We start from the raw sequence: 27,330 nt of genomic DNA, 5'->3' as shown, positions 1-27,330 counted from the left end.
TAAGAAAGAAGTGTTGAATATCTTTTTGCTAAAAATAAAGAAGTCTTGAACGTCCAGGTACTCTACAGTTCGTTAAGGCATCACAAGATGGCGTATTAATGTGAAGAATTTGTATCAGTTGCTTAAGGAACAGCTTGCCTAGAAATTCACGTGAAATAAATCAGCTTCAATATCATTCTTAGAGGAGTATTTATGGAATCGGAGTCACATGCTGAGAATGGGAAGACTTAGGGCATTCATTACTTTTTTGAGCAAAGATACTGTTATCACATGAACGCTCATGGCTCATATCCAGATTTCTTTTCTTTTTTGAATGTTTTTCTTCATAATAAAATGATGAGTCATCTGTTGAAGTAAGATTCTGAGATTTTTATTTCTTTAAACTCAAATAACAAATACCCTAAATTTATTTTCAAGTTATAGAAGTTATTAAATCATTGATGTGAAACTAGCCTGTTATTTTCATATCTCACAAAACAAGTAGGGGTACCTTCCCCCAGGGCTCCACAGACCAAGAAGCAGTTTCTTCATCTCACTGTTTCTTACTCATGCAATCACTGAGGCTGCTGTAGATGAAGGGGAGGTCTCTCTTTCCACTGGGCTGCTTGTGGCCACTGTTGGACAGGAGATATAATCTTAGCATTCTGCAGTGACAGCGTGAACCATATTTCCATGAAAATGTTATAATGGACCTAAGACTAGTAGACATGATGATCTAATCCATGATAATTATCCATGAATATCATTCCTTCATCACTGAGATACTTCTGTGTGGTTATCTTTCTGCCATTTCAAACAGTAAACAGACTCTTATTCTCAGAAGTTACCATTTTATTTTTCTGTTTAGTGCTTTCTTTTATGATTATTCATTAATAAGGCAGTTCTGTGCTAGGTACTAGGTACTCAGAATAAAGATAAGCCTTGCTTTCAGGGGCCTTAGTCTTGTGGGTATAGGGAAGAGAACAGACAATTACAATAATGTTGTAAGTGTTCTGAAAAAGATATGCCCAGCACACTCTGCTCTGAAGAGCCCCTCATCCAGATTGGAGGGAAAGGGTACATGAGAGAGGGCTTCCAGGAAGGAGGGATATGTGCAATAAGTTGTCAAAGATGAGTGGGAAGGATATGAAAAAGAGGGTGATGGTTCTTTGTAGAAGGAGCAACTGTGCAAAGGTATAGTGGTACAGAGGAGTCAATGTATAGGTGTCCTATTAAGGAAATGGAATAGATAGGATTGAATGTGAAAGCATAAGAGAGAGATTGGGGCCACGGATGACCTTAAAGGTGAGAGGCTGTAGAACCAACCATTCACTAAGCTAAGGAATGCAGGATCCAGAAGAACTCTGTCTGGCAGGGAGATGAGATGCTCATTTGAACATAGATATAGAGTGACTCCTAGGTTTTCCAGACTGGCTAGATCACCAGTCCCTGAAGTTCATATCCATCTATCTGCTTCTCAAACCACCAATTTTGCATCATTGTGGCCATGCCTTCTCCCTTCCTTTACCAAGATAACTGAGAGCTGAAAAAATTCTATACTGATAAGCTCTTTACACTTCAGCTAAACCCTTGCTTAATATTCCCTTTTTCGGTGTCCTTGGTTAACTCCCTCCTCCAATCCTCAAAGCAGTTATCTCCAGATATCTTCTGTTCCTCTTAGACCCCTATCCCTCGTAACCTCCACTCTGCCTCAGCAGATGAGTTGCCTTCTTCCTGTCTCTCTCAGATGTTTGAGGCTATCTGTGAACTCCCTCATCTTCACGCTTCCAACCTATAAACCTATCTTTAGCTGTGTTCACTTTATTTCTTCTTCTCGGAGTGATGTAGATCTCTTTCTTTCAAGGCATATCCATTTCTTTTTGATCATGGCACCGCATTCCCCCTGGAGTAAAGTGCAATTAGCTCTCAGTCCCCATTGGGCCACTGAATTTACTCTGACAAAATTTACTTCCCAATTGCAAATTCTAATAGATCTGTCTGTCTTCATTCTGCTTGTTTTCTCTGTAGTATTTGGTTATGTTGATAATCTTGTCTTTTTTTTTTTCTTTTTTCTTTCAAATGTGTTCTTTTCTTGGTTTCCAGACATCACATTCTCCTGGTTTTCTCCCATTTCTTAGAACATTCTTTGTTTTCTCCTTTGTTGGCTTTGGTTCTCTTTATGTTGTTAAATATTGCTATTCTCCAGGATTGGAACTTAGCCACAATATATCTGTGATTTCTCATGTTTTTATGTCATTTATATGCCATTAAATCACAACCCATATACCATTAAATCACCCCAGATCTCTTCAGAGCTTCAGATTTAAATAAGCAATCTTGCCTATTTAAATATTCACCATCTTGCCTATAGTCATTTCAACCTGCATGTCCCATAAGCATCTCAGACAGGACATATCCAACTTCCCCACACCTCTCTGCAAACTAATCTTCCTTGTGTACTGATGAGTAGCTTGTATTAATGGGTGTTTTGCTATCTGCCCAAATGACCAAGCCAGAAATCTGAATATCTTTATCTACTATATACAAATGAAAACAAGTCCTATCAATTCTGTCTCTTGACGTTCAATTCTGTTCTCTTATTCTCACTATTCCTACTGTATCTAGTTCAAGCTTTCAGGATCTCTCACCAGGACTACTACAATGGCTTTCTAGTTTACCCCTTGATCTTCAGCCTTGAAGTTCTCCTTCCATTTTTTTAGAGTAATGGTCCCCAAATGCAAATATGATTTTAAACTCTCTGGTTTCAGATCTTTTAGTGGCTCCCAGATTCATGACCATGGCATACAGTTGTGCAGGTTGTATACTGCACAACCCAAGGAGGTGCCATTTCCATTGTTATTCTAGGTCTTTCTATTAGTGCTGTGTAAGGTGTCCTGAGGGAGGATATTTTCTACTTACTGACATCAATGCACCATATAGATTATTATAGGCCTACCCATTGCCTAAAATCCAAAGTCAAATTCCACACTTGTTACTTAAGATTTATACAACCATCCAGGTTTAGGTATCTGCTTAACTTCTTGAGTTGTATCTTTGTTAGGTTTTCTTCTACCACTACAACCAGCCTCAATGGATTCCTCTACTTCCTTAAATACGCAGTGTAGTTTCTTGCTTCTGTCCCTTAGTCTCCTGCTAGGCCTGCAGTGATGAGCTGGTCTCTTTCTCATTCCTATCTACTTGGAGAATCCCTACTGAACTTCACAAATTAGTTGAAAAGCCCCTTGTTTCTACTCATTTACAGAAACGTTCCCTGGAAGAGAGGTCATTCTTCAGCTTGTTTTTTGAACAAAATTTTTATTTTTTCATAGCTGAACAAAGCTATTGTTATCAGCTAAGATGACTTAATCTCCCATCTATTCACATCTTACCCTGTCCTTAAGTTCCACCTACTAAAGCCTTTCCTGGCTACCTTGTCTGAAACCTGCTTAAATAACACTGCTCGGCACCATCTTCGTTTTCCAGGTGCCATTCACGATGCTAGTGTTCTACAGGGGAATGTTGTGAAGAAGAAGGTAAATCATTTGAAGGGTGAATAGTTAGATGTTTGGGAAACCCTGCATGATCTTTTTCTCTTGGAGGTTCAGTGTCCACATTTTGGTATATTAGAGGCTTTTGGTGTTCACATCCAATAATATGAAAGATCAGTTAACGATTTACAAATATCCTTTTAAATGCCTAGTTCAGCTCGTATGAAAGTTAAGAAAATCCCCAGGGACCAGAAATGGAGAGCAAATGACAACCAGGGCCCCTAAGGGTATTTACCAACACTAGGGACCCAGAACCTTGGGTTTCAGTGTTCAAATGAAGAATAAGAGAGATAACCTTGGCCTTGCAGAAGGTGGGGATTTGGAATACCATCCCCCCCACCCCTAATAAAGTCCTTAAAAGACTATTCTCGATGAAAAGACTAAGTTAAGGCAAAAAGCCTGTTGGAAAAGGAAGAATACAAATGCAGATTTTATAAGAATAGTGATTTTGAGGTTTATATTTTACATCATTTATATGGTCTGGGAAAACCCAGTCCCCAAAATTGTTTTAAAGTGGTTTAGGGTTGGTATCATTCTAGGGAGCATGGGAAGAGCAAATGAAAACTGTCTGTGGATGAAGCCATCCCTAACCCATGCCCACCACGATTCCTTATATTAAGATCTGTCAAAATAAGTTTTCAACAAAAATACCAACTACATGAGGAAACAAGATACCATAAGTAGAACTGACACTGGTAGAAACAGCATAATTAGACTTCTAAGGACTTCAGATACTATAATTATTCACACACACACACACACGCATACACACCCCTGTATTAATAGCCCCAAACTGGAAACAACCTGGACGTCCTTCCATGGCAGAATGGTTAAACAAACTGATTTATCCAGACCTTAACATACTATTCAACAATCAAAGAAATGAACTATTGTTCATCGGTGCAACCATTTGGATGAATCTTTGGGAATTTATGCAAAGTGAAAACCAGTCACACAAGGTGACGTACGGTATGATTCCATTTATGTAACAGTTTTGAAATAACAAAATTTTAGGAATGGAGAGTAGGTTAATGATGGCCTGGGAGGTACAGGGGGCAGGTCGGTAGGAGGGAGGTGAATGTGGTTATAAAAGGATCCTTCTGGTGATGGAACTCTTCTGTATCTTAACTTTGGTGGTGGATATGTGAATCTCCACATGGGATAAATTGTATAGAATTAAATACACATAATGAGTATAAGTGAAGTAGGAAGTGTGACTATCAGTGGATTGTGAGATTGGCCACACCCTGGTTATAATATTGCACTATAGTTTTCAATATGTTACCATTGGGGAAAATTGGGTAGAGGACAAATGAAATCTCTTTGTATTATTTCTTATAACTGCTTATGAGTCTACAGTTGTCTAGAAATTTAAAAAAATTAACCCTAACAGGCAGGTTTTAAAAGAAACAGTAAAACTTCTAGAAATTAAAAATTACAGAAGTAAAAATACAGTGGACCAAGCTAAACAGCAGATCAGATTAAGGTGACAGTTGAAGTTGTGGAAGACAGAGGTAAGTAAATTACCTAGAATCCATCAGAGGGACAAAGATGAAAATAATATGAAGAGAAATGTACATGAGAACACCTGATATGTACCTGATACAGAAGGAACAAGAGGATGACATAGAGAGGCACATTGAGGAGATAATCCCTAAGGATTTGAAGATCAATGAAAGATAGAAACTCACAGATTCAAAAAGAACAATGAAATCTAAGCAGAATAAAATGTGTTATAGTGAAGTTGCAGACAACCTATGATAAATAGAACACATTAAAGGCAGAGACAGAAAAGGCAGATTTTTAGTATGAAAAAGATAACAGTTCTATCAGCAAAAATCTCGACAGCAACAATGGAAGCCAAAAAGTTTAAAAATACTTCAAAGTACTAAGAGAAATTAACTGTCAAACCAGTGTTATCGACCTTTCTAAACCATCACAATCTAATGAAAGTAAAATAAAAATATTTGCAAATGCAGAACCAACCAACCAATAGTACCAACCAAAAGAGTGGTTACCATCCTGATATTCTCACTAAAGAAATTGTTAAAAATGAACTTAAGGAAAATATCCTAGAAGAAATTTCTGCAATGCAAGAATAAAGAAAGGGTAAGCGTAGAAATTCTAAGCATTCATCAGAAACACTGATGGTATAAATTAGCAAAAACAATAACAGTAATAGTATTAAGCTAACAAATTTGGAGAAACAAAAATAGAACTGAACTGAAATATTAGAGAACAAGAACATGTAAGTTGGGAGTGGAATGTTTGGAATTAAAGCTTTCTAAGATCCTTGCATTTATTTGGAAGACAGATTTTCTAAATGATTTTAGTTTTTAAAAGGTATGCATATTAAACATTTAACTGCAACTGCTAAATGAATAGAAACAAATTGTAGAATTTTCTAAATAGTAGGTAGAAAATGAAATAAATGAAGCATAGTCAATCCAAAAGAAGTCCAGAAAAGGGAGTGGAAAAGCAAAGAAAATAGAGAAACAATAGAAAGCCAAAATAATATATATTAGTTGTCAAAATACATATAATTAGACTATACTTGTCAATAAAACTTGCAAGAAATGATCAGACCAGATTTAAGTACATCTATATGTAATTTGAAGAAGCACATGAAATATGAGAACATATTAAATAAAGGGTGAAGCCATGAAACACTAACCAAAAGGAAAGATACTCTAGGCAAACACTAAGCACCAATGAAATAGCAATAGTAATGCTAGTTAAAATAGCAGGCGCTGATCTCTTCTTCCTTGCAGTAGAAGAACTATCAGTCTTAATAGCCACCCACCTAGAGAGGACACTTCCTCACCTCTCTCACAGATAGCTGTGGCCATGTGTTTCCGTTCAGGCCAGTGAAATATTCACAGAAGTGATGTCTTCCTGATGCTCTCCTTAAAGACACAGCTGCTTGTCTTACTTTTCTCTCCCTTCTTCCAACTGGCTGGAAAAGGCAACTGCAGCAGGAGACTTGTTACTGTGTTGAGTCAATGGAACAGAGCTGTCTGCCAGCCCTCTGTTGTATGTTTACCTTTGAATTCTTATATGCAAGTGAAATAAGCTTTTAAGCTCCTGTATTATGGCTTTCTCTATTACAGCATTTTAGCATGTATCGTAATTATCTCATATGCTTTAGGGTAAAATGACATTATTATTATTATTATGGTCACTTCATCAGAAACATGAATTCTGAACTTGTGTGCACAGAATAATATAACTTTGAAATACATAAAATAAAAATTTATACTTATAAAGACAGTACTCTTGTAGATCAACATAAATACAAAAAGCAAAATTGTAATACTTTCAGAAGAAAAGATGCAAAATGTTTTTATGACAAATAGGAAAAAATTTCTTAGACAAGGCATAAAAAAGTGCAAACTGTAAAGGAAAAAGATTGATAGTTTTAACTACGTTAGAAGTATTTCACATTACACTGATACTTTAGTAAACACTCATAATCATGACTCATCATGATTATTAAAAATGAACTTATAAAAACACAAGCTATAAGAAGATATGTGCAGTATATATAGTTGCCTGGAATAGTATGCAGATTATATAAATCTCATCTATGAATCAGTAAGCTAAAGACAGCCCAAGACAAAGAGACCCTAGGTATGAACAAGCAATAGAAAAAAACAGTAGTCAACCTGCATTTGGAAAGATGTCCAACTTCACTACAAATTAGGGATATACATAATAAACCACAATGAAATACAACTCACACCCATGAAACTGTCAAACATGAGAACAATACTGTGTTGAAGTGTTGATGAAGATGTGAGTGGAGCACTGGGAGCTCTCATAGTATCAGGGGATATAAACGTGGCATTTATTAAAGGTATGTCTACAGTACAACCGAGCAATTCTTTTCCTAGGTATATGTTTAAGAAATTCCTGCATATGTACGTAAGGAAACATAAAAGTGTGTTTGAAGTAGCCTTGTTGTAATAGCAAAAAAAAAATTTTTTTTTAAAACCATGACTGTTCATCAAAAGGGAGAATGAGTAAACTGTGTTATTTGCATATAATGGAAGATAGTTGTGAAAATGAATGAACTACATTTCAGATATCTACATATGAATATGGACGTCTCATGTAGAGTATTGAGCAAAATAAAAAAGCAAGTCAGTTTAACGTATATGTATGTAAAGTTTAAACACATATAAAACAATACAATATTGCATGCAGATACCACATATGTATTAAATGTATAAGAGACTTTATTATCCATGAGATATGTGGTTTTGGTCATTGCTTATCCCTGTGATAGGATGGTGGTTGGGTTGTAGAGTAGCAGTAGGTTATTTCATTCCTGGGAAGACTTCCCAGAGGTAGTGACTGTTTTAAGTTGAGTGATGAAAAATGAGCATGGGTTTCCTAAGCAGAATTCATGCACTGAAATTAATGAACTGAAGTGTGTTCCTCTGGCTCACAGAAAAGCTGTTCCAGTATTCACTCAGAACGTTTTGACTTACTGAGTTTATTCTAACAAATTTAGTTGGCTTTAATCCTTGGTAGATTAGACACCCAGCAGCAGATATATGGGGAAATGAGAAGTGGTGGCCAGTTGTGAGATACAAGACAAGAAAAACCACCAAATGCATGCATAGTTATTAAAACTAAAAGTAGTCTAAGGCTAAATACAACATAAAGGCAACGAATCACAGATGCTGTTAAGAACTCCAGATAGCAGGCTGTTTAATTAATGATGACCCCGAGCTCATCCAGCTGTTCATGTTTCACTTCACGTATTCAGGAATTTTTATGGTACATATTTGGAACAGTATTCAACATTTTTTTAAAAAAAGATTTGGGACTTAAAGGAAGTTATTTTTCTGTTATGCCAAATTAACCTTTTTGGAATAGCAGATGTCTAAATTATGCCTAGTAAGTGATATATTTCTGTATTTCTTTTATTCAGTAGACATTCCATGAGTAATTCACCATGTGCTAGGCATAATGTTGGTATTGGCCATACACAGACAAATCAGATATTTCATTATATCATTCACTAACACAATGTGTGATATATGATATGTGTTAATATATGTTAGTTTAGTAAGAGAAGAAAGTGCTAATTTGGCTTTTTGATCTTTGCTGTACTTTTATCATTCTGAAAATTTAAAAAAATTAGAAGCCAAGAGAACCAAAAACTATTGGATTTGGAATTTCAGTTGAGAATTATATTTTATGAATTTCTCATAGGATTCTTACAGGGTGTATTAAAAGAGTTGTAAAACTTTAATCCCTTTAATTTTGGAATCCTAATTCTAAAATTTATCTTAAGAAAACAATGGAAAACAAGCACAATGCTTTTAGATGACGCTTAGCCGGCATTATTTATAAGAAGGAAAACACTACGTGTCCAGTAGTGGTAATTTGTTAATTTATATTTATCCATCAGAATTCTTAATGATGTAAGAAAATGCTTCTGCCAAATTGGTAAGTTACAAAAATGGCTGGAGAAAAATAGGCCAAAATGTTCAGTGGGATTATAAGTAATTTTTCTTTTCCTTTTTATTCTTTCTTCTTATTTTCCAAATTTCCTACACTAAACATTTAGCAACCCTTATAAATGTAAAGAAAATCAAATGCTATTTGTAAAATAGCACTGATTTTCCACTCTGGAATAGATCTGTTTGGAAATAAATTTTTATCTGGAAGATCATTATAGACCACAGTGGGGTTTTTGTGGATATTGTCAATGACTTAAGACTTGAATTTTGTTTAAAGCAACAATAATATATCACAAATTCACCAATTATGATTTTGGTCACTCATTAGAAATGACATTCTTATGTATGTTCTTGTCTCTCAAGTCGAAGAAACAAATGGAAGTACTAAAGCCATACAAGAGTGCTCACAAAGATGAAATGGAGAACGTTCGCGTAAATACTTAGTGTTCTTTCTTCCTCTCATGAATTTTCAGTTCCTCAGTGGGTAGTGCACTTCCACGAAGACGCTGCTGTGCATATATTACCATTGGAATGATGTGTATTTTCATCGGAGTTGGATTGACTGTGAGTGTTCCCCTACTCACCGTTAGAATTCTTTCCTCTCAGCTTTATCAGCAGTAAATGGTGAGGTCTGGATCAACCTTCAGTGATCCCTGAAGAGCCTGCCTCCCTGGCATACCAGGCCCAGAAGCTGTGAGCAGTCTGAATCCAAAGCAGTTGGGGCCTGTTTTTCAATGGAATTTGCCCATCCAGGTGAAGTCATGTCTTGGGACCCCTCTGAAGGTCCTTGACAGTGGGAACTTTACCATCTATTTAACAAAAGCACATTTGTTTTTATTTAGTGCAGGAACCAATTTTGCTATGGCCAAAGCCAAAGCAATATTCAGCCATTGGAGGTCTGGAAAACCATCCTTTTTATTCAAGTCAAACAGATTTATTATCAATATGGGAATGGCATAGGGGTTATACAGATTTTAAATTCCTTTTATAAATAACACATTTTAATGGAATTTTTTGTTTACTTCATACAATTTATAGTGACTGTAACTAGCAGCATCATTTCATTGAATTCTACTCTGTCAGTTGTAGTCAACAAATACACCAACATATTTTATAGGGATTTTGTGGTTTTAGGAATGTATTTCATAAAAATCATGTGTAAGCCTACACAAGTTCTGTAAGTTGATATTTCTTAAAGTTTCTAACCTTTTGTTTTTATATTGCTTTTTATTTTAGGTTGGAACCCAAGACTTTGCAAGGCGATTTCATGCAACCTACGTTTCTTGGGCAATCGCTTATCTCTTAGGTCTGATCTGCCTTATCCGAGCTTGTTATTGGGGCGCCATAAGAGTGAGTTATCCAGAACACAGTTTTGCATAAGCTTGTTTATGATTTGGTGATGCAGGTGAGAGTATCTAGCAGTTCTTCATAAGCTACTCTGGACATCTTTAAATCATTTCCCTTTAAATCATTCTGGTTTATGTATGAAGTTTCAAGACTTTGGGAGTCTTTTGTGAACAAATGCACTTACATTATATGCAAATAGTTTGTTTTGCTGCTAGATTTTCAAGCTTCAAACAATAAAGCTTGGTCCTCATGTCCTTTTACATCTCTTAAAGATATTTTTGGATTTGTTCCCACACATTACATATAACATCATTATTATCTTTCATTAGTTTTAAATCGGTTATTCCATTACTTGCTGATCTGTGAGTATTCCCAAGAAGTGTTTATAAATGTTTCTATAATAGCTTCACATTTATACGTACATTTTAATTAAACATTATCACAATTGCTTGCTTTAAAATCTAAGCAATATGCATTTTGCTTGAACTACTTACTGTAACTTTAACCTAAGATCATAGTGACCTTATTCAGGAAAAAAAAAATTGCGTATACCTTCAAAGACTTGACATTCTTGTCAGATAAAGACCATTTCTAGATACTGTATGCTTGTTTTATGTCGTTTGTAGAAAGATATAATATTTTGGTAGTAACTTAAAATACAAGAATAAAAATATTTATTTGTTCACAGTTGGAGATATGTTGGATAAATGTTTTTTCTCAAAGATCACAGGACTTTTGTCTTTCATTTTGGTCTGTTTTTTATTTACTGATTATAAAAGTTCTGGCCTAGATTTATGAAATTTAATGTTAATCAGCTGTATGTATTCCTTTATGAAGCCTGAAGAAAGTATTTCACATAACATGTTTCATAATATTTAACCATTTACAAAGATGTATCTACATTGGATTGTCTTCTGTTTCATGGTACATTTTTCTTTTTAGGAAAATTATGGACTACTTATATGTGAAGGCAGCCTTTGACATTTTATACTAGCTAAAATATTGAGATTAGATGCAGTTACTTTTACCATTCTTCTCAAATATAGCTGGTCAAATAATTACCAAATTTATTCAAGAAAATAGATGAAAGATGAATAGCAACATAGTTTTCTAAAAATTCGCTAGGATTTAAGGAGTCAGCTCTTGCACTGCCCATCTTCGCAGTTTTGAAAAAGAAATTGCTTAACTGAGAGGTAATAGTCTAAAGCTTTTAAAGTAGTAGAATTAGATAATGAGGTGATCTGAGTAAATTAATTGGCTATTCCAGAGATAAGAATAATATTTTAAATTATTTGTGTTCCTGATTAGTATAAAATGTACTCATCAGAATTTGAAGCGAAATACACATAAACTTCAAAGAGTAAATGATAAATGTATAAATACAGTAGCTCAGGATTATATGTATCTTTGAAAATACACTAATAAAGATTATTGTTCAAAAATTACTTTGTTTTATTCCATTTTTAAAAATAAGAGGTCTTTCCAAAATTTTCTTGAGATCTTACTCTAAAGTTTTCATGTTCAAGAATGTACATGATGTTGCTTTCTATAATATTCACTTATTTTTTTAAGTATTTAATGGTTTTATTTTAAAAATAAAGAATTTAATCCATTCATAATATACTTGATATTAGGTATCAAATAAGATTCTGATTTATTTCTTTTCCTAATGGTTGACTAGTGGTGGCAGCATTGTATATTGATAATACATTCTCTCCCCATTAATTTGAAATCTTACATTAAATTATATGTGCATGATCATATTCCTTTTGGAATATAACTCCATGATAGCTTTGGTCTTATTTGCTGCTTTATTTCCAGCATTTAGAACAATGCCTAGTGTATATGTGTTCAATAGATACTTGTTGAATGAATAAATGATTGAATGAATTGGTATGTTAAATTCTTATATGCACTTGTGTCTGGATTTTATATTTGTTCCAGAAAGTATAGGTAAATATTTAATAATCTTGTGCTAAGGAAAATTTTGTGAGTAGAACCCTAAAGCAGAAATTAATAGGAAAGAAATTCAACATCCATTTATGATAAAAACTCTCAACAAAGTGGGTGTAGAGGGAATATACCTCAACATAATAGAAAACATATGTCAAACTTACAGCAACATCATACTCAACAGTAAAAAGCTGAAAACATTTCCTCAAAAATCAGGAAAAAGACAAGGATGCCCACTCTTGCCACTTGTACAATATTGGAAGTCTTATCAACAGCAATCAGACAAGAAAAAGAAATAAAAGGAATCCAAATTGGAAAGGAAGAAGTAAAACTGTCACCATATGCCAAAGACATGATACTATATATAGAAAATTCTAAAGACACCACCAAAAAATATTAGAACTAATAAATGAATTCAGTAAGTTGCAGGATGGAAAATTAATATACAGAAATCTGTTGCATTTCTATACACTAACAACAAACTATCAGAAAGAGAAATTAAGAAAATAGTCTATTTACAGTTGCATCAAAAAGAATAAAATACCTAAGAATAAATGTAACCAACCTTTTACTGGCGATGAAAGACCTCTACTGAGAAAACCATGACATTAATGAAAAAAATCAAAGATGACACAAAAATTTAAAGATCTGCCATGCTCATGTATTGGAGGAATTAATATTGTTTAAATGACCATATATTCCCCAAGGCAAACTACAGATTCAGTATAATCCCTATCAAAACACCAATGGCATTTTTCACAGAACTAGAATAAATAATTCTAAAATTTGTATGGAAACACAAAAGACTGTAAATATCCAAAACAAAAAAAAATTTTTTACTGGTGAGCGGAGGTAATTAGGTCTACTTATTTATTTATTCTTAGAGGAAGTACTGGGATTAAACCCAAGATTGCATGCATGCTAGGCATGCATCCACCACTTCAGGTATACCCTCCCCCCAGCCAAAACAATCTTGAGAAAGAAGAGCAAAACTGGAGATATCATGCACCCTGATTTCAAACTATACTACAGAGCTGCAGTAATCCAAAAAGTATGGTGATGGCACTAAATCAGACACATGCTACCAATGGAACAGAATCAAGAGCCAGATATAAATCCACACATATATGGTCAGTTAATCTACAATGAAGGAGGCAGAAATATACAATGGGGAAAAGACAGCCTCTTCAATAAATGATTTTGGGAAAACTGAACAGCAAGTTGAAAAAGAACCAAACTGGACTACTTTCTCACATCATATACAAAAATAAGCTCAAAATGGATTAAAGACTTAAATGTAAGATGTGAAACCATAAAACTCCTAGAAGAAAACATAGGCAATATGCCCTTTGACATCAGTCTTAGCAATATTTTGGGGGTATGTCTCCTGAGGCAAGGGAAACAAAAGCAAAAATAAACAAATGAGATGACATCAAAATAAAAGACTTGCATAGCCAAGGAAACTACCAACAAAAGGCAACCTACTGAATTGGAGAAGATATTTGCAAACAATGTATCTAGCAAGACTGGATAAAGAAGTTTATATATATATATATATATATATATACACACACACACACATGCATACACAAACAATGGAATACTACTCAGCCATAAAAATAATAAAATAATGCCAATTGCTGCAACATGGATGGACCTGGAAATGTTCATTCTTAGTGAAGTAAGCCAGAAAAATACCATATGGTATCACTTATATGTGGAATCTAAAAAAAAAAAAGGACACGAACCTATTTACAAAACAGAAACAGACTCACAGACATAGAAAACAAACTTGTTGTTACTGGGGGTGAGGGGACGGGGGTGGGAAGGGATAAACTGGGAGTTTGAGATTTGCAGATACTAACTACTATATATAAAATAGATTAAAAAGTTATATTGTATAGCACAGGGAACTATGTTCAACATCTTGTAGTAAACTATAATGAAAAAGAATATGAAAAGGAATATATGCATGACAAAACATTATGCTGTACACCAGAAATTGATACAACATTGTAAACTGACTATATTTCAATAAAAATTTTTAAATTAAAAAATATCTAATAAGGGGTTAATATCTAAAATATACAAAGAACTCGTACTACTCAACATCAAAAGAAAAAAAAAAGAAACAACAATGCAATTAAAAAATGGGCTGAGGACTTTAATAGACATTTTCTAAGGAAGACATACAGATTCTGGTCAACAGACACATGAAAGATGCTCAACATCACTAATATCGGGTAAATGCAAACAAAAACTACAAGGTATCACCTCACACACGTCAGAATGGTTATTATCAAAAAGATAACAAATAGCAAGTGTTGGTTAGGATGTGGAGCAAAGGGAACCTCTGAGCACTGTTGGTGTGAATGCAAATTGGGTAGATTCTATGAAATACAGTATGGAGTTTTCCTCAAAAAAACTAAAAATAGAACAACCATAGGTTGCTGCAATTTCACTTCTAGGTGTTTTTGCTAAGAAAAGAAAAACACTAATTTGAAAAGATATGTGCACCCTATGTTCATTATAGTATTAGTTACAATAGCCAAGACATGGATGCAACCTAAGTGTCCACAAACAGATAAATGGATAAAGAAGATGTATAAATAGTCAGTGGACTATCACTCAGCCATAAAAAGAATGCAATCTTGCCATTTGCGACAACACAGATAGACCTAGAAAGTATTATGCTAAGTGAAATAAGTCAGAGAAAGACAATGACCATGTGATCTCAACTATATGTGAAATTTAAAAAACAAAACAAACACAACAAAACAGAGATTCATAGATACAAAGAACAAACAGGTGGTTGCCAGAGGGTAGGATTGTGGGATGGGGATGGGTGAAGCAGATGAGGGAGATTAAGAGATACAAACTTCTAGTTAGAAAATAAAGGTCACGGGGATGTAATGTATAACACACAGAAAGTAGTAAATAATATTTAATAAATATAGGGAATATAGTAAATAATTTTAATAACAATACAGCAACAGATGCAACTAGATTTATCATGGTCATTTTGTGATGAATAAAATATCAAATAACTATGTTGTACACATGAAATATAAGATTGTAAGTAAACTTTACTTCAATGGAAAATAAGAAGTTAATAGGAAAGGATTCATAGATTATATGATTAAAGGAAAAATAATAGTAAAGCCAAAAGACAGACCATTAAAACTCTTTTCAAAATAGTACAAAGAATTAATGTTTTTAAAATGGGAAGGGACTGAAGGCATGAAAAAGCAATTCACAAAAGCAGAAATACAGTAATTAATAAACATGAACTTAAAATTGCTAATAAACAAATATTGTGAGTTAAAACAGAGAGATACTATTTTCACCTACCAACAAAAATGAAAAGAGCAGTAATAGTCCTGCAATTTTGAAGACATAGGAAAGTATACACAAACATTCTTTGGCCTAGAAATTTTTTGTCTAAGAATTTATCCTAAAGGTGTTACAGACAAGATAACAAATACATACAATAATGATTATCACATTTTTGTTTATAATAGAAGAAAATAAGAACTTAATAGTGTGGAATAGGTGAAATAACTTCCAGTACACTTCCACTGTAAAATACAGGCAGTCATTAAAAATACGATGTAAATTTTCATCTATTTAATTGAAATTATTTACAAACATTGTGGGACAAAACTCAGATCACAAATTTATATGTATAGTCCACTGTTTTGAAAAAAAAAAAGATTATACATGTTACGTATTGAAAAAAACTTAAGGAAAATTAAGCCCTAAAAGTCAAGAATAGAAATCTATGGATTATGGAAGATAATGATTTTTTATTTTATTTCTGTACTAGATTAACTAATAATAGAAAAAAGTTTTTTTTTGATAAACAGATAAGAATGCTAGCTGACGATTATATCAGTATTTGTTACATTGTCATTTAGATTTGTGAAGAGTATAAAATAAATTTATTAAAATCTAAACCAATGATTTTCACTCATAAAACTGTTAAGTTTTAAAGTTAACAAATTATATATTTAAGCTTAGTCTTATATAAATTTACAAATTTTAAATTAACTACATTCAAATTTTTAACTTTATATTCAGTCTTATTTTAACTTTTATATTTTTATTGAAGTATAAACAGTGTTTCTGGTGTATAGCAAAGTGATTCATATCTTGTATTCTTTTTCAGATTCTTTTCCATTATAGGTTGTTACAAGATATTATTCAATTCTATTCATAGTTCCTTATGCTATAGATTCGTGTTGTTTATTTTATATATAGTAATATATATCTGTTAATCCTGAATTCCCAATTTATTCCTCCTTCACTTTCCCTTTGGTAACCATTAGTTTGTTTTCTATGTCTGTGAGTCTTTTTGTTTTGTAAATAAATTCATTTGTATCAGTTTTTAGGTTCCATATGTAAGTGATATCATATGATATTTGTTTTCTCTGTCTGACATACTTATGTATGATAATCTCTAGATCCATCCGTGTTGCTGAAAGTGACAGTATTTTGTTCTTTTTTATGGCTAAGTAATATTTCATTGTGTATGTGTGATATCTCACATTTTTATTCTTTCATCTACCCATGGACATTTAGGTTGCATTGATGTCCTGGCTATTGTAAATAGTGTTGTTATGAACATTGGAGTGCACATGTCTTTTCAAGTTAGAGTTTTCTCCAGATATATGCCTAGGAGTGGGATTGCTGGATCATATGGTAATTTTACTTTTAATATTTTCAGGAACCTCCATATTATTCTACATAGTGGCTGCACCAATTTACATTCCCACCAACAGTGTAGGGGATTTCCCTTTTCTCCATATCCTTTCCAGCATTTATTATTTGTAGACTTTTTGATGATGGCCATTCTGACCAGTGTGAAGTGGTACCTCATTGTAGTTTTGCAGTTCTCTAATAATTAACAATATTGAGCATTTTTTTATGTGCCTGTTGGCTATCTTTATTTCTCCTTTTACCTATTTAGGTATTCTGCCCATTTTTTGACTGAGTTGCTTACTTTTTTGATATTGAGCTGTATGAGCAGTTTGTATATTTTGGAAATTAATGTTTTGTCAGTTGTATTACTTACAAATATCTTCTCCCATTCTGGAGGTTATTTTTTCACTTTGTTTATGGTTTCCTCTGCTGTGTAAAAGTTTTTAAGCTTAAGTAGGTTTCATTTGTTTTTGTTTTCTTTCCATTCTAAAAGATAGATCCAAAAAAATATTGCTGCAGTTTATGTCAGAGTGTTCTACCTATGTTATTCTCTAGGAGTTTTATAGTATCCAGTCTTCCATTTGGGTCTTTAATCCATTTTGAATTTATTTTTGTCTCTTGTGATAGAGAATGTGCTAATTTCATTATTTTACAAGTAACTGTCCAGTTTTCCCAGCATCTGTTATCAAAGAGACTGTGTTTACTCTATTGTATATTATTGCCTCCTTTGTCATACACTGATTGACCATTAAGTACGAATGTTCATTTCTGGGCTTTTTATCCTGTTCCATTGATCTACCTGTCAGTTTTTGTGCCAGTACCATACTGATTTGGTTACTGTAGCTTTGTGGTATAGTCTGACGTCAGGGAACCTGATTCCTCCAGCTCCATTCTTCTTTCTCAAGATTGTTTTGGCTATTCAGGGTCTTTCATGTTTCCATACAAATTTAAAAATTTTTTGTTCCAGTTTTGTGAAAATTGCCATTGGTAATTTGATAGGGATTGCACTGAATCTGTAGACTGCCTTGGGTAGTATGGTCATTTTAACAATATTAATTCTTCTAATCCAAGAACATGGTATATCTTTCCATCTGTGTTGTCTTCAGTTTCTTTCATCAGTGTCTTATAGTTTTCAGAATACAGGTCTTTTGCCTCCTTAAGTAGGTTTATTTCTGTGTGTATTTTAGTCTTTTTGAATGCAGTGGTAAATGGGATTGTTTCCTTAATTTCTTTCTGATATTTTGTTGTCAGTGCATAGAAATTCAACAGATATTATATTTATATACTGCAACATTACCAAATTCATTGATGAACTGGTAGTTTTCTGGTGGCACCTTTAGGATTTTCTATGCATAGTATTATGTCATTTGCAAACAGTGACAGTTTTACTTCTTCTTCTCCAATTTGGATTCCTTTTATTTGTTTTTCTTCTTTGATTGCTGTGGCCAGGACTTCCAATACTATATTAAATAGTAGTGGCAAAATTGGGTATCCTTGTCTTGTTCCCGGTCTTAGAGGAAATGCTTTTAGTTTTTCACCACTGAGTATGTTGTTAGCTATGGGTTTGTCATATGTGGCCTTTATTATGTTGAGGTATGTTCCCTCTATGCCCACTTTCTGGAGAGTTTTTATCATAAGTGGATGTTGAATTGTATCAAAACATTTTTCTGCCATCTACTGAGATAATCATATGGTTTCTATTCTTCAATTAGTTAATGTGCTGTGTCACATTGGTTGATTTGCCAGTATAGAACATCATTACATCCTCGGGTAAATCTCACTTGATCATGGTGTATGATCGTTTTAGTGTATTGTTGAACTCAGGTTGCTGATATTTTGCTGAGGATTTTTGTATCTATGTTCATCAGTGATATTGGCCTTGTAATTTTCTTTTTTGTGATATCTTTGTTTTTGGCTTATGTTGGCCTTATAAAGTGACTTTGGAAGTGTTCCTTCCTCTGCAATGTTTTGGAATAGGTTCAGAAGGATAGGTGTTAACTCTTCTCTAAATGTTTAGTAGAATTTCCCTATGAAGCCATTTGGCCCTGGACTTTTGTTGGAGGTTTTAAAATTACTGATTCAATTTCAGTACTGGAAATTGGTCTGTTCACATTTTCTATTTCTTCCTGGTTCAGTCTTGGAGATTGTACCTTTCTAACAATTTGTTCATGTCTTCTAGTTTGTCCATTTTATTGGTGTATAGTTGCTCATAGTAGTCTCTTATGATCCATTGTATTAATGTGTTTTTGGTTGTAATTTCTCCCTTTTCATTTCTGATCATATTCATTTGCACCCTTTCCCTTCTTTTCTTGATGAGTATGGCTAAAGTTTTTTCAATTTGGTTTATCTTTTGAAAGAACCTGCTTTTAATTTTATTGATCTTTTCTTTTCTTTAGTCTGTTTTATTTCTGCTCTGATCTTTATGATTTCTTTTCTTCTACTAACTTTGAGGTTTTTGTTGTTTTTGTTCTTCTCTCTTTAGTTGCTCTAGGTGTATGGTTAGGCTGTTTATGTGAGGTTGTTCTTGTTTCCTGAAGTAACCTTGTATTGCTATAAACTTTCCTCTTAGAGTGGCTTTTGCTGCATCCCATAGGATTTGGATCATGTGTTTCCTTTTTCATTTGTCTCTAGGTATTATTTTATATCCTCTTTGATTTCTTCAGTGATCCATTAATTGTTTGGTAGCATATTGTTTGGCCTCTACATGTTTGTGGCTTTTGCAGTTTTTTTCTTGTAATTGATTTCTCATCTAATTGCATTGTGTTCGGAAATGATGCTTGATATAATTTCAACTTTCTTAAAATTACCAAGCCTTGTTTTGTGGCCTAATGTATGAATTCATCCTGGAGAAGTTTGCATGTAAACTTGAAAAGAATGTGTATTCTGCTGCTTTCAGATGAAATGCTCTATAAATATCAATTAAGTCCAATTTGGTTTAACATTGTATTTAAAAATTGTTTCTTTGCCGATTTCCTTTCTGGATGACCTGTCCATTGATATGAGTGGGGTGTTAAGGTCCTCCACTATTATCATGTTATTGTCAATTTCTCCTTTTATGTCTGTTAATATTTGCCTTATATATTGAGGTGCTCCTATGTTGGGTGTATAAATATTTAAAATTTTAATATCTTTTTCTTGGATTGATCCATTGATCATTATGTAGTCTTTGTCTCTTAGAATAGTCTTCATTTTAAAATCGACTTTGTCTGATGTAAATATTACTACAGCTTTCTTTTGATTTCTTTTCGCATAGAATCCATTTTTCCATCCCCTCACTTTCAATCTGTGTCTCTAGATACAAAGTAAATCTCTTGTAGGCAGCATATATATGGGTCGTTTTTCTATCCACTCAACCAGTCTGTGTCTTTTGGTTGGAGCATTTAGTCCATTTACATTAGGATAATTGTCGACATATATTTTCTTATTGTCATTTTATTAATTGTTCTGGATTTCTTTTTGTAGGTCTTTTTTTCCCCTTTCATCTTTTTCTCTCTTCTCTTGTGATTTGATGACTATCTTCAGCATTATGTCTGGATTCTGTTTTCTTTTTTTGTTCCTGTATCTATAATAAAACCCTGTAAGAGCACAAGTAACACACACAGAAACTGGTTTTCTATTCTCATGGTAGAAACTGCCTAGTGAGGGTGCACATACACAGACCCTAGCCTGGCCCTCAAGCAGGCCAATGCAACCTTCATCACACCCCAGTCTCCATACCCAGCTGTGTCAGGAACTGACCCCTTCCTCGCCAACAGTCTGAAATGAGCTCTGGGATCCCTGGGCACTGTAGCTAGACTCCAAGGAACCAGCTCTGTCTGATAGTAGATGGCACTGACTCCAGGATCTGGCTTCACCTGCCACTGGGTGGGCAACAACCCCAGAGTCTTTGGGACCCTGACTATGCCCACCAGGGAGCCAGCACTAGCCCCAGAACCACCTAGGATTTTGCAGCTAGCCACCTCATGACCAGGCCCCACTAACAGCCAATAGCATCTTCACAAGGCAAGGCCTGGCAACCAGTCAGACTAGGGGCTTCCCAGACCACCCATATAGTTAGCCCGTCATAACAGAAGGACCCATGTAGCCCTCTTAAGGTGAACCCCTAGAGCGTGCAGCTTGGATGATGAGAGGGGAGTAAACTGCTGGGATGCATACCACGCCTCCTACAGAGGGCCACTTCTCCAAGGTCCAGAAATGTAACTAACCTACCACATACATAAAATTACACATAGCATCTTAGAATGAGGTGGCAGTGGAGTGTACTCAGTTTTACTTAAAGTGGAACATGACTTCGAGGGACTACTACAGAAGTAGAACACAGAAAGTGCTGGAACACATTAGAAAGAATATAACATAGCCCCTAGTCAGAAAAATGGAACCATGATCAGGCATTCTTGAGCAAGTCATTTGTAAGTATACATATGTTATTTTAGAAGAAAAGAACCCTAATAATCATGTGTGGCAGGTATGGTGCTAGCCTCACACCGTGTACTGTTTAATATCACAGGAACCTTAAGAAGCAAGGATTCTTGTTTCTGCTTTACCAGAGGAAACTGAGGTGCCCCTCCCATAGATCTTTAAAAGATTTTGAGTAGGACAAGCATCTGCATTCAAAACAAGCACTCCCAGATGATTCTGATGCTGGTTTTTCTATATTAAACCTTGCTGAAAATATATACAACACATATTTACATACACTTTCTCTAGCATTCACATTTTCTCATATAAAAAAAGCTTTGATTGTATCTGAATAATAACACTATTTCTTTTGTTTAGCTTCTGTTTATTTATGACCTAGCTATACTTATGCCTCTATGCAATTATGAAACGCTACAGCTATTTCCATGTTCATGGTTTGCAAAAATTACTACAAAGTCTAAACTTGTATTTATTAAGTGTGGTTTTGGTGCATATGCACATGTTTATGTAGTAAGCACTGAAGAAAAAACCCTAATATTTATTGAGCTGCCTTACATATATTAATATTTAATCTCTATGTCATAGTTACCATGATTCTAAGAAGTCAGGTTAAATAATTAGGTAAAAGTCTCTCAGTTTATATATGATGGAGCCAGTTGGCGTCAAACTGTCTGCCTCCAAAATTTATCTGCTTTCCACTTCAACGTGATTGCTTTGTGGAAAATAACTTCTGACTTTTTGTGCCCCCTGCTGTTCACTATGTGTAACTCATCTCTGGAAAAAAAATAAAATATTTGCCCTAAGTATTCATTTCACAAAGTTTAAAAAATATTTTTTGATTTTGATATTATATCAAACTATTAATTTTATAGCATTTTATCTTAAAAAAATATTATTACATTTATCTATTTTTTATAATTGACAGAATCATAGGAAAACTAAGGGCTATTACATATTAAATATAAGGAAATTGACATACAATGAGTTATAAGTAACATAACTTCTTTTTCTTATAATAGTAATATTTATTAAAATGATTGTTGAATAGCACAAAATCCTAAAAAAAAAGATTTGTAAAGGCTTTAAATTTTAAAATTCAATTTACATGCTCAGTTACAAATTTAAATAAATACTAAGGTTCTTTATGTTTGATAAATGCACATGTATTTGACCTTAGGTGCAATACTACGTGAAAAACAGAAAAATAAAAAGCCTATATTATTTTGGGACTGCCCCCACGGAATAAGTTTTCAGATAAGGGTAAAGATCTATGAGTATAGTTTGTAATTTAACAGGTGAGAGTCTTTGATCTACCACAGAGGTAATCTTCAGTTCTGTCAGTGTAACTAAAACTCATTTGAAGTAACTTGCTAAATAGGAAATGAACACACACATTGAGCTCACTGAATTTTTAAGTCTTATGCATATGTGTAATGTTTGGATACAGAACTACTTTAAGTTCCCAGTGTTCAAATAAAATTTTCTGAAAAACCTTGTCACAGTGCTTGATATTCTACATCCAATACACCATTGGCTTAAGATATTGGATATTTAAATAATTTTGGACAAACTGCATTAAACTTTTTATTAGTTATTAAGCTTTCAGCAAGAATAAGCTTAGGAGATTTGTAAGACTTCCTTAGATTATGTAATGCCCTTTTTTCTGGTTTCATCCTATACACCTACCATATGACTCCTTTCTTAAAAGCTCCTGCCTGCCACCTCCCAACCACACGTCCCTTTTTACTCTCCCATAATGCAGACTTCAGCACCTGGTTTTCATTCTTCTCATATAATTTAAATGTCAATGTGAATGGCCTAATACTCTGGCCTGGACTCAGTTTTTTATTTCAATGACCTTTATCTCCATTATACATCTGCTATTCACATCTGTAGCTGCACTCTGAGTGCTCATTCTTAGAACCACTGCATCTCCGAACTCTTATACTCAGCTATTCACTCTCTGAACTATGCTTCCTCCACTTTTTGTACTGCCGTTCCTAAATACCACCTTCAACACTTGCAATGTCTTAATGATTCCAATCTATCATCTTCTGTATTTACCAGTGAATCCTGTAACCATAAAGATTAATGTCACTACATATTTTTAATCTTTACCTTCAATTGCTCCTCAAAACTGCTTACTTGTCTTCAGCTCTCTGCAAATTTCCCACCGATACTATTGAAAGTTTTAGTCCTGAAGCCCCTTACCACAGTTTCCTCAGCAGACTCCCTCCCTCTTAGTGTTTTTTTTTTCTTCTTATTTTACCTATTCTTACCTTTTTTCCTTCCCTCCACCTACACGGTAGATTAATCGCATTTCCTCATTCCCCTCAGGGAACTCACAGTATCTTTTCATTGTTTCTGAGCTCCTTCTGGCTGCTCTAGTCAGTAACAGGCATCACCATTTTCATTTCTCACTCTCACACGCTCTACATCAGTGCTCCCTATTCTTTCAAATATGTGCACTTCTGTTTCTTCCTGGTTCCTTCCTATCTTACTTGTGGCTCAAATCAACATTGCCTGTAAAAATCTATGAACTGGTCCCTCTGCTTCTGTTTCTGCTTTGCCTGCTGCCTGTCCCTCTCATCAATCTATTTGCCACATTGTCACTTATGTGATTATTTTCCAAATGCACATATCTTACACCCTACCTAAAGTCCTTCAACATCTCTCCACGTCCTTATAAAGGAGATAAAAGACCCTCCATCCTTCTTTAGCCTAATAATTGAAATGCTCTCTGATTTCAGGGCATTTCAAGTTTTCTTGGGCAGCATAATTAATATCAAATACTTTTAAAATTGTTCATTAACCTGTTGTCAAGCTCTTTTTGTAGAGGTGTATTATGAGTTCTAGATTGTCCTTGCAGATATCAATATTTCTTGCCAAATCAACAAGAGAATTTTCAAAGTTTCAATGTGTTAATATAACTTACTCTTCTCCATCAATTGGTTGTCAAAAAAAAACTAGGAGCCTACTTATTACCTCTATTTAAAATTTGTCTTTAACTCGAAGTTGATTATTGATTTTGGTTTGAAAAAAATTTTTTTCCAACTCATTTTTTTATAATAATTTCTATTTATTTCATTTAGTAATAAGTACAAAATAATTATATGATGTGTGTGTGTAATTGTATGTTACACTACTGGATATATTCCTCAAGAAGAAAACTTGTATTTTGACTAGATTAATGAGGACTGAATCCTACAACTACAATTTTTTTACATCTAGGGGTTGGAAGGATTTACTGACTCCATTGTCCAGAGACTTCTGATGCCTGATGACACAGGACAGGTCCTTATCATGACACCTCCTCTGACCTGCGTTTTTTAGTCTCTGATGCCAGGTGAGCTGTCTCAGTGGAAGGTAGGAATACTCCTGGAAGCCATTTCTACACTTAAATAACTAGCAGTAACTTGATTGTTCATCGAAGTGATTGTGAAACTTTACACCTTTTAAAATGGTAAATCCTACCGTATTACTATCCCACTTAAACCTTTCAATGCTTCCCACTGCTCTTAAAATAAAATCCAACCTCCTTACTGGAGCCTTCAAAACACTGTAGGATTTCAGCTTTTCCTATTTCTCCAAACTCATCTTCAACATTCTCTTGCTTTCTACGTAGCCCAGCCATGTTGGTCTTACATCAGTTTCTTAAATAGACTAACCTTTTGTTTTTTTCTTACCCCAGGAAATTAATACCTAGAGTTCCCTTTCCCTAAACACCCTTTTTCTCTTCTACATCAGTGTTCAGACCTAGCTTGGATGATCCCTTTTCAGAGAGGCATTCCGTCTTCAGTTGTCCCATTCCAGTCAAGCTTTCCTTGCCTTTACAAAGCCTTCTTTTGCAGGCTACTCGCCTTTTGACTCTTCTTTCTAAACACTTCTTACTTGAATGCATTAAGTTTTATCAGCATCCTTTCCCTAATGTTCCTATTTATAATCTGTATGTATCTGTGTGTTTGTATAAAATAGCTAGCTGTTTGGATACCTCAACTTGAATAATCCTGTTATCTCATATGTACAAGTCCCAGTCTGCACTCATGGCAGCCCCCCAAACTGTTCTGCCTCTTGTATCCCTTGTATCCCTTATGTCTCACCACCTACCCACTTGTTCACTCAATTCAGAAACCCAAAGAGTCACCCTAGATTCTCCTACTCACTCCTTCTACCCCAGCTGTCACGAAACCGTTGGGTTCACTTCACCAGCATCTCAGATCTGCCCTTCTTCGTTACTTCTCTCAGACGTCATCATGTCTTACTGGAGTGACTGCAGACACCTTCAAGGATGCTTTTTTGTGGCCTGTCCAGTGTTGCTGCCTTGCGCTCCCCCCTAAACCACCCTCCATGGTGCTGTCAGAATGACCCTTCAAATCTCCAAAAAGTTATGAAAGATGCAAAACTGGATTCACGTCCGCCTCACCTGTTTCATTTCCCCATTGCCGTTTCCCCAACTGCAGCTACTCCATACTCGACAAGTTCGTCTTCGTGCCCCTTTGCGCCTCCTCTCTCCTCCTGCCTTCCTCCCCCAGCCAACTGCGACAAAGCAGGCGTCGAGCGGCTGCGGAAGTGGCTCCGACATTCCGGCCCGAGGGTCGGTTTAGGAGGCATTCCTTGCACGACGCTCCCAGCCCGCAGCCAGCCCGCCCCAGCGGGCCACCGGGCCGAGCCCCCGATGACCGCCGTCCTGCCCCCCCCGTGCTCTGCCCCCACGGCCCCCCTGCCCAAAACAGCTGGCAAGACTGACCAACAGAATAAAGGTGATGATTAAAAACGAAGGATTCAGATTCGGTTGGAGGCTCTTCAACCAACTTTGCTCCCTACAGGACGGCCGTCTGAGGGAGAGCAGGGATTCCTGACTGACGTTAACCGTTTCTCCAAGCCCCTGACTCCCTGACAGCCCGAAGCCCAGCGCCGATTAGCTTCCTCAGGCCGGGAGGGCGGCCGCTCTGACGCGGGGGGCGCCCAGTCGTCAGCGCGCGAGCGGCCCGGCTCACAGAGGCGGTCCCCCTCACAGACGCGGCCCCCCTCATACAGGCGGCCCCCCTCACAGAGCCGGCCCCCCTCACAGACGCGCCCCCTTCACAGAGCCGACCCCCCTCACAGAGGCGGCCCCCCACCTCAGAGCCGGCCCCCCTCACAGAGCCGGCCTCCCTCACAGAGGCGGCCCCCCACCTTAGAGCCGGCCCCCCTCACAGAGGCTGCCTCCCTCACAGAGCCGGTCCCCCTCACAGAGGCTGCCTCCTTCACAGAGCCGGCCCCCCTCACAGAGGCTGCCTCCCTCACAGAGCCGGTCCCCCTCACAGAGGCTGCCTCCCTCACAGAGCCGGTCCCCCTCACAGAGGCTGCCTCCCTCACAGAGCCGGTCCCCCTCACAGAGCCGGTCCCCCTCACAGAGGCTGCCTCCCTCACAGAGTCGGCCCCCTCACAGAGGCTGCCTACCTCACAGAGGCTGCCTCCCTCACAGACGCGGCCTCCCTCACAGAGTCGGCCCCCTCACAGAGGCTGCCTACCTCACAGAGGCTGCCTACCTCACAGAGGCTGCCTCCCTCACAGAGGATGCCTCCCTCACAGACGCGGCCCCCCTCACAGAGCTGGCCCCCCTCACAGAGGCTGCTTGGAGCCCGCTCCCCGGCCCCGCGCAGGCGGCTCCCCTCTCGCCTCCCGGTCCCGGGCACGCAGGACCGGCCGCTGGGGTCCCCGAAGGCAGGCTGTTCCTGCGGGAGCGGCCCATCCACGACAGGCCGCTCAGCACCTCGGAAGAGCCTCCCGCGGCCTCCCCCGCACGACGCACAGCTCCCGGGGGCGCCGCGCCGGCCCCTGGCGCCCAGCACGTCCCGGGGAGTGCGCGCCGCCGGTTTAACGGTCCCGCCCCCGCCGGGCTGCGGCCGCGCTCGGGGCCGGGCGCC

General features: G+C 36.3%; 1 protein-coding gene and 1 long non-coding RNA gene across 3 annotated transcripts in view; one reads left to right on the top strand and one right to left on the bottom strand.

Moving 5' to 3' along the window:
- PIP4P2 (phosphatidylinositol-4,5-bisphosphate 4-phosphatase 2) overlaps positions 1-11,790 on the top strand; it is a 52,056-nt gene extending 40,266 nt beyond the window's left edge. The window contains exons 6-7 of the mRNA XM_006209698.3: positions 9,475-9,565; positions 10,238-11,790. Of these exons, the coding sequence (XP_006209760.1) occupies positions 9,475-9,565; positions 10,238-10,381 (235 nt within the window). The 3' untranslated portion in view covers positions 10,382-11,790. The remainder of the gene's footprint in view (positions 1-9,474; positions 9,566-10,237) is intronic.
- On the bottom strand, positions 349-26,406 carry LOC140689225 (uncharacterized). Of its 2 annotated transcripts, XR_012064106.1 has the most exons (4): positions 26,169-26,406; positions 25,845-25,957; positions 6,352-6,496; positions 349-614 (listed from the first exon to the last, which is right to left on the bottom strand). It is a non-coding gene; the product is annotated as an uncharacterized lncRNA (long non-coding RNA). The 2 variants fall into 2 exon arrangements; XR_012064105.1 differs by lacking the exon at positions 26,169-26,406 and having other exon boundaries at positions 25,845-26,149.
- Between the last annotated feature and the right edge of the window lie 924 nt (positions 26,407-27,330).

This window comes from Vicugna pacos, chromosome 25 (genome assembly GCF_048564905.1).
Source record: "Vicugna pacos chromosome 25, VicPac4, whole genome shotgun sequence".
Taxonomy (NCBI): Eukaryota; Metazoa; Chordata; class Mammalia; order Artiodactyla; family Camelidae; genus Vicugna; species Vicugna pacos.
The sequence above is the reverse complement of the archived record's forward strand: the minus strand, read 5'-3'. Positions and strand labels throughout refer to the sequence as shown.